Source organism: Mus pahari, chromosome 18 (assembly GCF_900095145.1).
Source record: "Mus pahari chromosome 18, PAHARI_EIJ_v1.1, whole genome shotgun sequence".
In the NCBI taxonomy this organism is placed as follows: domain Eukaryota; kingdom Metazoa; phylum Chordata; class Mammalia; order Rodentia; family Muridae; genus Mus; species Mus pahari.
The window spans coordinates 15,488,017-15,499,324 of NC_034607.1; the positions used below are offsets into that span (position 1 = coordinate 15,488,017).

The window sequence follows — 11,308 nt, forward strand, 5'->3', positions numbered from 1 at the left end:
GGCTGCTCTTCCAGAGGACCAGGGTTCAATTCCCAGCAACCCCTATGGTGGCTCACAACTGCCTGTAACCCCAGTTCCAGGAGATCCTCACACAGGCAGGCAAAACACCAACTTACATAAAACAAAAGTAAATAAATTTTAATAAAGAAGGAGTCTCAGGAAAGAGGGCTCTCCCACCTCTGGGCTGAGGCTATGCAGCTGAAGATGGGTACAGGGATGCTCAGAGCCTTTTGCCAGGCTGAGGTCTCCAGGTTGTGTTGGCCCCTCCCCATCTCTCCGTGTGTGTGTGTGTGTGTGTGTGTGTACCCAGGGATATGCTGGAAGAGTACACTGTTTATCCTCTGCCTGGCAGCCTTGAGTGTTGGAGGGCATCGAGCCAAGTGGGGTCCAAATGGTTGGTTATAACCCCGTGATTGGTCTGAATGTCCTATCAGTAAAGGAATGTCAGATAGGTCAACAAAGAACATGGAGAGCCCAGAAAAAGGGCTCAGGCCTAACCCAGAGACACAGTGGTACGAGGAGGACCAGCGTCCACCAGACCTAACGCTGGGCTCTGCAGGGAAAAGGAATGTTGAGCCTGCCACGGGTGATGGGGGACTCCACACCAGCAAACCACGTTCATGGGTGGTGCCGAGGGCAAGCCGGAACCAGTAACAGCACACTTTGTCGTGTGCCTCTGGAATTCAGTCTCATCCACACTGTGTTGATAGTTCTGTGAGCTTCAGGGATTAAATTCAGATCACTAAAGCATCCGGGGCAAGCAGCTTCAGCCCCGAGCCACCTTATTGGTCCTGCGCTGATCATGAATGTGGCTGGGGCAGGCTGGATTTAGGTGAAGGAGAGCCCAGAAGGCCTCTGGGATGCTACATACACCGGCCCCTTCCAGAGTCTCGCATCCGAGAAGCATTCTTAGACTGTCAACTTCAGGCCGGGGACAACTCAGTCACAGACCCTACTGCCCCAGGAACCACACTGTCAAGTTCAAGGAACAACTTTTTCCTTTTTTTTCCTTTTTTCCTTTTTCCTTTTTTTTTTGTTTTTGTTTTTGTTTTTGAAGATAGGGTTTCTCTGTGTAGCCCTGGCTGTCCTGGAACTCACTCTGTAGACCAGGCTGGCCTCGAACTCAGAAATCTGCCTGCCTCTGCCTCCCGAGTGCTGGGATCAAAGGTGTGCGCCACCACTGCCCGGCAAGGAACAACTATTAACTGCCTGGTTTAGAGGGTGATCAACTACCGGACAAGCAAATCCTGAGGCAGCTAAGCCCTATACTGAGAAGGCCGGCTACATAAAGCACTGACGGGAGGCTTCTGAGGAGACTCCTCCCCACAGAGGCCCCTCATCCTTCCCAGGGAGAGTGCTCAAGGCTGAGAAACGGGTGGTGCAAAGGCCCTGGGGTAGACAAAGCAGGAGGCCTACTGCACATGTGCGAGCCTGCACATGGAGGCCAATGGTCAGCACCGGGTAGCTTCCTCAAGTGCTGCCCCTTTGGTTTTTGAGACAGCGTCTCTCACGAGTTTGCCCATTTGGCTGAGCTAGCTGGCCAACTAACTGCCAGTCTCCGCCTTTACAGTACTGAGATTCTAGACCTTTTAAATGGGCACAGGGACTAGAACTCAGGTCGTCACGCTTGTTTATCAAGCACTTCACTTGCCTGAGTCACGTCCCTGATCTGTTGGGTTTTGTCCTTACTATTAATTTTTAACTTAAAAAAAAAAAGATTTATTTATTTATACTGTTGATGTTTTTAGACACAAGAAGAGGGTATCGGATCCCATTACAGATGGTTGTGAGCCACTATGTGGATGCTGGGATTTGAACTCAGGACCTCTGGAAGAACAGTCAGAGCTCTTAACCACTGAGCAACCTTTCCCCCCACCTCTCTTCCTCCCTCCCTCCACTCCTCCCTCCCTCCCTTCATCCCTTTTTAAGATTTATTTTATGTATACGAGTACATTGTTGCTATGTTCAGGCACACCAGAAGAGGGCATCAGATCCCATTACAGGTGGTTGTGAGCCACCATGTGGTTGCTGGGAATTGAACTCAGGACCTCTGGAAGAGCAGTCAGTGCTCTTAACTAGTGAGCCATCTCTCCAGCCCCCATCTATCTTTCCAGCCTGTCTTTAATATTTTTTTTTCCTCTTAGTGTGTATGGTCTTTTTTGTTTGTCTTTGCCTGCATGTGTGTCTATGTACCACATATGTGCCTGGTGCCCACAGAGCTCAGAAGAGGGCATTGGATTACAGACAGTTGTGAGTCGATGTGTAGGTGCTAAGAATAAAACCCCTACCCTCAAGGAGAAAGTCAGTGCTGTTAAAACACTAAGCCATCTCTCTAGCCCCATCTATTTCTCTTTTTTTAAGACAAAATCCTGCTATTTGTGGGCTAACCCTAAGCGTATGCCTTTCCTCCCTCAGCCTCTCGGCGCACGTACACGGACTACAGGCACGCACCTGCAGGCCAGACCGGTCGGATGAAGGTCACCTCATTCAACATTGGAGATGGGGGAGTCCTCTGGAAGACTGAGCAGAAAGCGATTCCTGACCCCCTGGGGCTAGTAAACAGCAGGCGTCTAATAAGTGTTCCTACATGCTCACCCACTCCTCAAAACTCTTTTTGGACAGATAAGAGGGGGGTGGGTGGCAGGGAAAGGGGGTCAGTGGCGTGGGCATCATGAAGGGAACTGACCTTAAGAACTAACAGGTTCTTGACCTGTCAGGCTTTGTCCTCCAATGAAGAGACATAAAGATGAAATTACACTGGGCTGGGGGGGGGGGCTGGGGGGGCAAAAATTGTGTGGTGGGGAAGACTATAAAACCCCCCAAAGTGATACTATTTTTCTTCCCTTGGAGATCTCTCTCTCTCTCTCTCTCTCTCTCTCTCTCTCTCTCTCTCTTTCTCTCTCTCTAGCTTTTTGGAAAAGGCTGTAATTTTTTTTTTTTTTTTACACCAACCTCGTAAAAATGACATCGGCACATTCTCACATTAGAACCATTAAAATGAAACCCAGCGAAGCACACACAGACAGGGCCCTCGAGGGTGGTGGGAGACACCACGGCACAGTCACAGTCTCCCTGCCAACTCCACAGAGGGCTCCCTCTTCATGGAGAGGTCCTCTGCAGGTGCAGAGCAGCCAAGGGTCTGCAGTACAGAAAGGACTTGGTCCTCGGGAGGCTCCGCCATCCTTCCCTTGTAGGCACCAACACAGGTGAGCTTAGCTCCCAGTGACAGCCAGAGCTGGCTTGGCATGGTGTTACAGTGTTGCGAGACACAGGATGGCAGTTGAAGGGATGGTATCCAGACACCAACAAGGACCGAAAATGCAGAGGTGGAGAGGGTGGTTCATAGTCAGGTCCTCTGTCTTAGCTGTAGAATTCTCTGGAAGCAGGTCCATTCTGCACTGCCTGCCCCCCCCCCCCAGCTAATTCTATAGGGGCCTGGGTTTAGACTACAAACTGGCAGATCCTTTCCTTCCCCGGGGCTCCTATTAGAGCACCTCAGAGCACACCAGCTCCCACTGAAGGTTTTAGGGGAGCCCTATGGGTGGCTAGAACACAACCCTCCCCGCTTCAACCCTACCGTAAGCCCATTGCCTTCGGGTGAAAAAGATCCCCCAAATCCTCCTCCAGCCCCTCAATCCTCCTCAGGGGGGATGAACCCTCTGCCATGGAAAGGGGAGTCCCTCCCCCAAGCCTCGAGTCCTTTCCTTTCTCCTAAAGGGAGGCTACCTCTTGGCAGAAGGGTGACCTTTGGCTTACTAACTCTGCCTTTCCCCATCTACTTCAGAGCTGAGGTACAGTGCCCTGGGTAGTATCTCTCTGGACACCCCAGCTCCTCTGGGGAGGGGCTCCATCTCCACTTGGACAAAGAGAAGTTAGCTGCAGGGACCAGAGCTGAAGCAGAGAAATCCAGAGCATGAGGCATGGAGTCGTGAGGACACGGGCCCCTGACCAGCAGGAAACCTTCAGACAAGTGTTGGCAGCCAGTGTGCACTGGGGCGGGGCTGATCCCCTCTGGAAGCTCCCTTTCCACCCAGCCCTTCTAAGTAGCTTGGGCAGAAGGGGGCCAGATGGAGGAAAAGACTCTTTCTATTCTTCTTCTCCCCTCCCCCAACCCCCTGACTCCCCAACCCCCGTCTTTTTCTCTTTGGAGGGGGTGAGTTAAAAGCCCATTACTGTGCAGAGCCCCCCAACCCTTTTGAATCTCCCTCACAGGATGTGACCAGGGTGGGATTTGGTCCGGTTGCTGTGGTAACTGAAGGGGGAGTTCCCAGACGCTAGGCAACCCTCTGGTGACCCTCCCTGACCTGTCACCCCTGCAACCCAAGGACAATGGGAACGCTGGGGCTGGGGGCCCAACCCTTTCAGCTCGGTGGCCTGAGGAGGTGCGGAATCCTCCACCCTGCCAGTTCAGCTTGCCTGGCTCCAAGTCCAGCTGGCTGCCAGCACACCGGACCAGTTCCTAAGATCTTCCAAAACCAGAGGCACACATCTCACATCCCAGACCCAAAGGGCATCTGTGGCTCCACACAGCATTTTCAGTAGCAGAGGCAAAATAAGGCTCCATCGTCACTTGCTCAGGGTGACTTGCAACTCAATATGGTGGCAGATGGCCTTGAACTTCTTAGGTTTCTGTTTCCGCCTTTCAAGTACGGGTGCTATAGGCCTGTGACATCGTGCGCAGTTTACGCTGGGGATCGAACCCACGACACTAGGTATGTAGGGCAAGCACTCTATCAACTGAGCTAGTGTTTCTGCTAAAGGTCTGCGGTCCTCCCACACCGCTTTCACAGGATCGAGTCTCCACAGAGAGCCCCAGAGTGACTACAGAGCTTGGCAGGCCAGTAGCTCTGTTACTAATAAAGGCTCTGGGAAATACTGAAATGGGGCAGCAAGGGACTCTGTGCAGCCAGAACTGGCCTGGCAGCTAAGCCGGGTCACCCCTTCACCTCTGTTTAAACAAGGTCGCAGCTTGTGGTTGCATGGAGACCAAGCTCTTGCTCTGAAGTGACGTGGCTGCCCTCTTCAGCACTGTTTGCTCTGTCCTGCCACCGCCTGATGTCTGACAGCCCTGTCTGGCTGTCTCTCAACTCATTACTCCTAAAGGCCAGGACTAGATTTGTTTACTACAGCAGACAGACAGGGACCCACAGAAAAGGGATCAGGGGTGGGACACCCTGGAAGGCAAGATGACAAAATGTGACCTGCAGACTTAATTCTGTCAAGCCTCTGCCTCTAAGCAGGCACCAAGAGTGGCCTCTTAGGACAGTGGGCGGAGTCTCCCTGCAGTCCTTTTTCTGACACCGGGATTCTGTCCAGTCTCTACCTCATCATGTACCACCATGCTCTGCAGAGATGCTTATGCACCTCTGTGTGTGTGTGTGTGTGTGTGTGTGTGTTCACATGTGCTCACCCGTGCAGGTCCATGTGTTGAAGTCAGCAGCTCAAAGTGGGATATCTCCCTCAATTGCTTCACCACATTACTGTTTTAAATGTTATCCATCTGTATACAATGTATTTACATTGTATCAACCCCAGGCCCCGATTGATTCCCACCTTCTTGAGACAGTGTCTCTCATCGAACCTGAGACTTACAGTCTCACCTAGACTAAATGGCCAGTGGTATCCGGGAACTCCTCTCTCTGTCACCCAGAAACACACTATGCTGGCATGTCCCATGGTTTGTCCCATGACACCCAACATGTATGTGGGTGCCAGGGATCCAAGCTCAGGTTCTCATGCATGCACCGTCTCCTTAGCCATCTGCAGAGCCCCAGGACCACTGAGAGGTTTGACCAGGGTCTTGCCAAGTAGCTCAGACTGTTCATTAAACCTGCGATGCTCTGGCTTCAGCCTCCGGGGTGCTGGGATTATTGGCATGTGTGACTACACTTGGCTTTACAGTTACTTTTGTTTTCTGCATTCTTTAATTAATTTTTACTATTAGTGTGTATGTACGTGCATGCCGGTGCGCAGGTGCCACGCTGTAAGCCCATGAACAACTTTCTCCTTCCACTGTGGGCTCTGGGGTTTGGGCTCGCTCAGCTAACGAGCCATTGTCTGATGGATCTTGCATCTTTTTCTTGTTTAAGAGACCCTTACAGGTCTGGAGAGATGGCTTGGCAGTTTGGTTAAGAGCACTGATTGCTCTTCCAGAGGTCCCGAGTTCAATTCCCAGCAACCACATGGTGGCTCACAACCATCCGTAATGGGATCTGATGCCTTCTTCTGGTGTGTCTGAAGACAGAGACAGTGCACTCGTATACATAAAATAAATAAATCTTTTGAGAGAGAGAGAGAGAGAGAGAGACCCTTACAAGCACTCACACATGTGTTTAGCACCTACAGTGTGTGAGTTCTTCCTTCCACAGGCAGGTAGGTGACGGGGTGCCTGTAGTGGGAGCCACAGGGATGGGGAGCTTGGCCAGAGGGGAGGGCTCAGCCCTGAAGGAGGCACCTGGAAGCTGTCAGTGCTGCCCTTCTGTGATGTGGGAATGACAAGGCCCCCCTCCCCAGGGAGGGCAAGGTAACTTAATGACATTTAACACAGGGTAAATCCAAAAGCTGTCTTCCGCAGTCTTCCTGCTTGTGGCTGAAAGGCGGGTTGACCCAACAGAGCAGCTTCCTTTTCTCCAGCTTGCTTACCCCACCAATAATAACATCTGTGTTGGGGGTGGGGGAGGGGGGAGGGGCACGGCCTCCATTTGTCTGTTAGAAGTGGGAGAACGACCCTCAGACTGTGGTTTCACTTTACTTGAAAATTTCATAGTTTTAAGAACCAATGAAACTTTCTTTAAAAAAAAAAAAAAAATCTCACATATTTTCCTTGGGCCTGGGCTCTTCGCCCACGGTGAGCCCAAATGGATAAAACGGCCCTCTGCAGGCCTCCAAATCCCCATCCTGGTTTATTTGTGAAGAAGCCGATGCAGGATTTTCCAGGACTTCGGGATGGTACTTAAGGCAAACAGGAACAACTGGACCGTGGAATTGTGATGGGAAGTAGTGGCCTGTGTCCAGGGCAGAGCCCAGAAACTTGATCGGTACAGACGGTTCTGCCTCTCCCACCCAAACATCTCCCCAATTACCCAGAGGCCTGTGTTTATGCCTCGTGGCAAGCTTTCTATTTCGCTTTTTAAAATTACGTTTTATTTATTTATTCATTTTTGTGAGTATGTATGTATGTACAGGAGCCACAATGCGCGTGTGGAGGGCAGGAGACAGCTTCTTAGAGTCAAGTTCGTTCCTTCTACCTTGTGGGTCCTAAGGATTGAACTCAAGCTGTCAGGCTAGGTGGCAAGCCTGAGTCATTTTGCTGGCCCCAACGGTTTTTTTTTTTGTTTTGTTTTGTTTTTTGTTTTTTGTTTTTTTTTTTAATAAAAGTTTCCAGTTTAGGTGGTTGTTCTAACCCGCAGGGCACAATTGAAACTGTGCCTAATTCTCTTTGCAAAGAGATGTAGTGGGGTCCAAAAACAGCGATATGAATCATGTGGCCTCTGGAAACTTCTAGGGGTACATTTTTTTAATATTTATTTTTAATTATGTGTATTTTATATTGAGTGCAGGTGCTTACAGAGGCCAGAAGAGGGCACCAAATCCCCTGAGACTGGAGTTGGAGATAACTGAGTTGCATACTGGTACTGTGAATGAAACCTAAGTCGGCCAGAGCAACAAATGTTAACTGCTGGGTCACCTCTCCAGCCCACATTTGGCAATTATATACATATAGACATATAGACATATAGACATATACATACAATGTGTGTGTATATGTGTGTGTGTGTGTGATTCTGCTCCATCAGAAAGCACAGAATCAGTGGGTCCATTCCCAGAGATTGCTTAAGAAGGGAGAGGAAGCCGGGCGTGGTGGCGTACACCTTTAATCCCAGCACTTGGGAGGCTGAGGCAGGCAGGTATCTGAGTTCGAGGCCAGCCTGGTCTACAAAGTGAGTTCCAGGACAGCCAGGGCTATACAGAGAAACCCTGTCTCGAAAAAAAAGAAGGAAGAGGAGATTGCCCACCCACTCCCAAAGACCATAGATCCCTGAGGACTCTTTGATCCCTCAGTCACACACGGTGGAAGAAAAGAACTCTCTGAAGCTTCATAAATGAATGCATGGTGGCATATGAACACTGCATGCGTGCATACACACACACACACACTTTCACAAATGTAACATAAAAAATAAGATGCCAGGTGTGATGGCTTACTCCTTTAATCTCGTCAGAGGCAGGATGGCTGTGAGTTCCAGGCCAGCCATGGCTACGTAGTAAAACCTTGTCTCAAAACAAACCAGAAACAAACCAAAAAACACACACAAAGATGGAGAGAGATTAAGGCAGGCACCCTAAATCCATCTCCGACCCCCCCCCCCGATGCACACATACACAAGCAGCACTCACAGAACCCTTTAAGTTCACACCTACTGGAACAAGTGTCACATCTGTGTCTCTGGTCCTAAGAACTCAGTATTTTAGTGGCCAAGGTCATACGGCTGATAAAGGTACCGGCTGGGACGGAGGACAGGTTCCTTCTGTCCCTGCTTTGAAGCCCTCTGATTAGTTGAAGCACCAGGAAGCTGCTTCTAGTGCAAGTCTTGAGAGTTATGGGAATGTGGTGTGGTGTGGTGTGGTTGAGGAGCCTGGGTCAGAGAGAAAGCTGGAGGAGGCACGAAGGCCCTGGCTGCACGGCAGAGGAGGACGGTATGGGGCACATCTGGAGTTCTGTTCTGCTTTCCCAGATGTGCCCCTAAGGGCCAGGCCACCAGCAACCATTTAAGAGGCAAAATCAGACAAGGCTCCAAGGCTAGGGCTGGCTGGCTGATTCTTCTGAACTCTGTAAGCATGATCCCTTCTACCCTAACTCCTGGGCGGAGCTGGGACCTAGGTGGCTACACTCATTTATAACTATGTTCTCCACCTAGTGCTTCGGCATCTTCAGAGAGGCCTGGCTTGAACTCTCGGAGCCCGGCCCTCCAGGGTGGAGATTATAAGCATAGAAGAAGAAAGGGAGCAAAGACTGGGTTCCTCCTGGGAGCATTTACATACGAGCCAGCGCTGGAGAGGTGGCTCAAGCAGTTATCAACCACAGGACCTGAGTTCGATTCCCAGCACCCATATCAGGTGGCTCATAACCATTGATCATTCCAGCTCCTTGGTACCTGACACTTACGGTCTTTGCAGGCACCTGAACTCACTGTGTGTAAAATGTAGACATACACATAATTAAAAATATAAAAATAAATCTTAATAAGTATGTATGCATGTATGTATGTATGCATGTATGTATGTATGTGACTGCATTTCTCCTCCCTTCCTCCCTAGTACCTCTTCCAGATGCTCTGGCCACTGGTTCCTGTAACTTCAACCTCTTCACAGCATGGTTCAGGGACCTAGGCAGACTTGGAATGGCGGCTAGCTCAAAGTAGAAATAAAGACATTCCAGTGTGCGCAGCACCTCTCCCAACCCTTCTTAATACAGCCAGTTTCCCAGCCACGTGCCTACAAGAGCTAAGACACCCACACACTCAAAACAGACTTTCAAAAGCCTGCTGCCCAGGCGGCTGTCGGTCCTTATGGCTTTGCTGGGACTACTTCAAACTCCATAAACTTGGGCTCGCAGTACCACTTAGAGCTCCTCAGGCTCAGGCTAGCCATCAAAATAGGAGACACACGGGCAAGTCCCTAGAGGCTGGCCCTTCTCACGGATCGAAAAGCCAGGCTGCTCTGGAGGGACAGAGCAGTGATGTCCGGGTGACCCAGAGGATGCGGGGATAAAGGCCTGCGGAGGTCAGCCTCCTCCTACCTGTTGCTGTTGGAAGTGCAGAAGCTCCGCGGGGCTCATCTCGCCATTGCTGTCGGTTCCGCTGGCCGCTTCCCTGCCTGAGGCGTCCCTACCGGCAGCCGGGGCCGTGCCTGCGGTCCCGGCCCCACCGCCGCCATCAGCCTGCGCAGAGAGGCTGCCCACGCCGTTCTGACCAGACGGAGCCGACCTGATTGTCTCCGATGCAGACTCCACCATCATTGCCGCTCTATCGGGACCTGGAGAAGAGACGTGGGGGAGGGGCTGAGGCTCAAGAATAGATGGGCAGGGCAGGTTCTACCTGGAATTGCAACTGAAAGCTGGCCCCACCCAATCACCCACCTCACCCACTCCGGTTCTGGGGTGTCTTTTCCTCAACTTCCCAGAAGCTCTTCCTGAGATCCTCTTAGTGACACCCCCTCCTTTGGGGCCTGGTTAAGGGGCAGCTAGCAGCATATCGAAGCTGAGGCTCCTTCCCTGTAAACTCCCATTTCCTCCTTCCAGTAAGACTAGATGGGGGGAGGGTAGGACGTGAGCCCTTGCCTCTTCCCTCGGGGTCCTAAACCTGTTTCGGTCTCTCCTTATAGCTGGGACCTAACACATCTCTTCCTTTTCCACCAGTAAAAGGCCCTTGCCTTTGTTCCTACATAGATAGGAGTTCCCTGGGGGTAGGAGACGCTTTCCCCAGGTCACAGAAGGCCCTAAACAACACAGGACTCCAGCTGTCCTAATCTTCAGTTCTCTCTATGGGAGGGATCCCGGGTCCATTACCCACTTTCAAGTTTTAAGTCCTTAGCCCAGCTACCAAAGTAGCTGTTGTCTTTCTTTCTTTCTCTCTTTTTCGCTTTTCTTCCTTCCTTCCTTCTTTCTTTCTTTCTTTTCCTTCCTCTCTCTTTTTTTCTCTCCCTTTTTTAAAGAATGATTTTATTTATTATATGTAAATACACTGTAGCTGTCTTCAGACACCCCAGAAGAGGGCGTCAGATCTCATTACAGGTGGTTGTGGGCCACCATGTGGGTGCTGGGATTTGAACTCAGGACCTTTGGAAGAGCAGTCAGTGCTCTTAACTGCTGGGCCATCTCTCCAGCCCATATCTTATTTCTTACTACCCACAGCCCAGGAGTCCTCCTCACCAGCCCAGCGAGGTCTGTACTTAACACCCATTTCACTGATGGGAAAACAGAGGCTGGGGGTATAGGCTTAAAGGCTTGGCATGTTGAATTTCCTAGATCCAAACCCTAGCAAGCCCCACCTCATGTAATACAAGGAGAGAGTGTGGGTTTGGCTTCCATTCCCAGCACTATGTAAATGGAGGGCAAGGGAGAGGAAGGAAGGAAGGAAGGAAGGAAGGAAGGAAGGAAGGAAGGAAGGAAGTTAGGAAGGAAGGAAGGAAAAAACCTGTCACATGTATAATCTCAGTTTGGGAGGTGTGGTAGGAGGAGCCCCAGACAAGCCTGGGCTACAGGAGACCCTGCCTCAAAAACAAAAACATAAACCAGGCAGTGGTGGCG

General features: G+C 50.8%; 1 protein-coding gene across 5 annotated transcripts in view; it reads right to left on the reverse strand.

Annotated features, from left to right (window-relative positions):
* The window catches only part of Foxp4 (forkhead box P4), a 57,948-nt gene that overhangs the window by 28,144 nt on the left and 18,496 nt on the right, over positions 1 to 11,308 (reverse strand). For all 5 annotated transcript variants that reach the window (XM_021217624.1, XM_021217623.1, XM_021217622.1 and 2 more), the window contains exon 2: positions 9,800 to 10,035. In XM_021217624.1, the coding sequence (XP_021073283.1) occupies positions 9,800 to 10,018 (219 nt within the window). In that variant the 5' untranslated portion in view covers positions 10,019 to 10,035. The remainder of the gene's footprint in view (positions 1 to 9,799; positions 10,036 to 11,308) is intronic.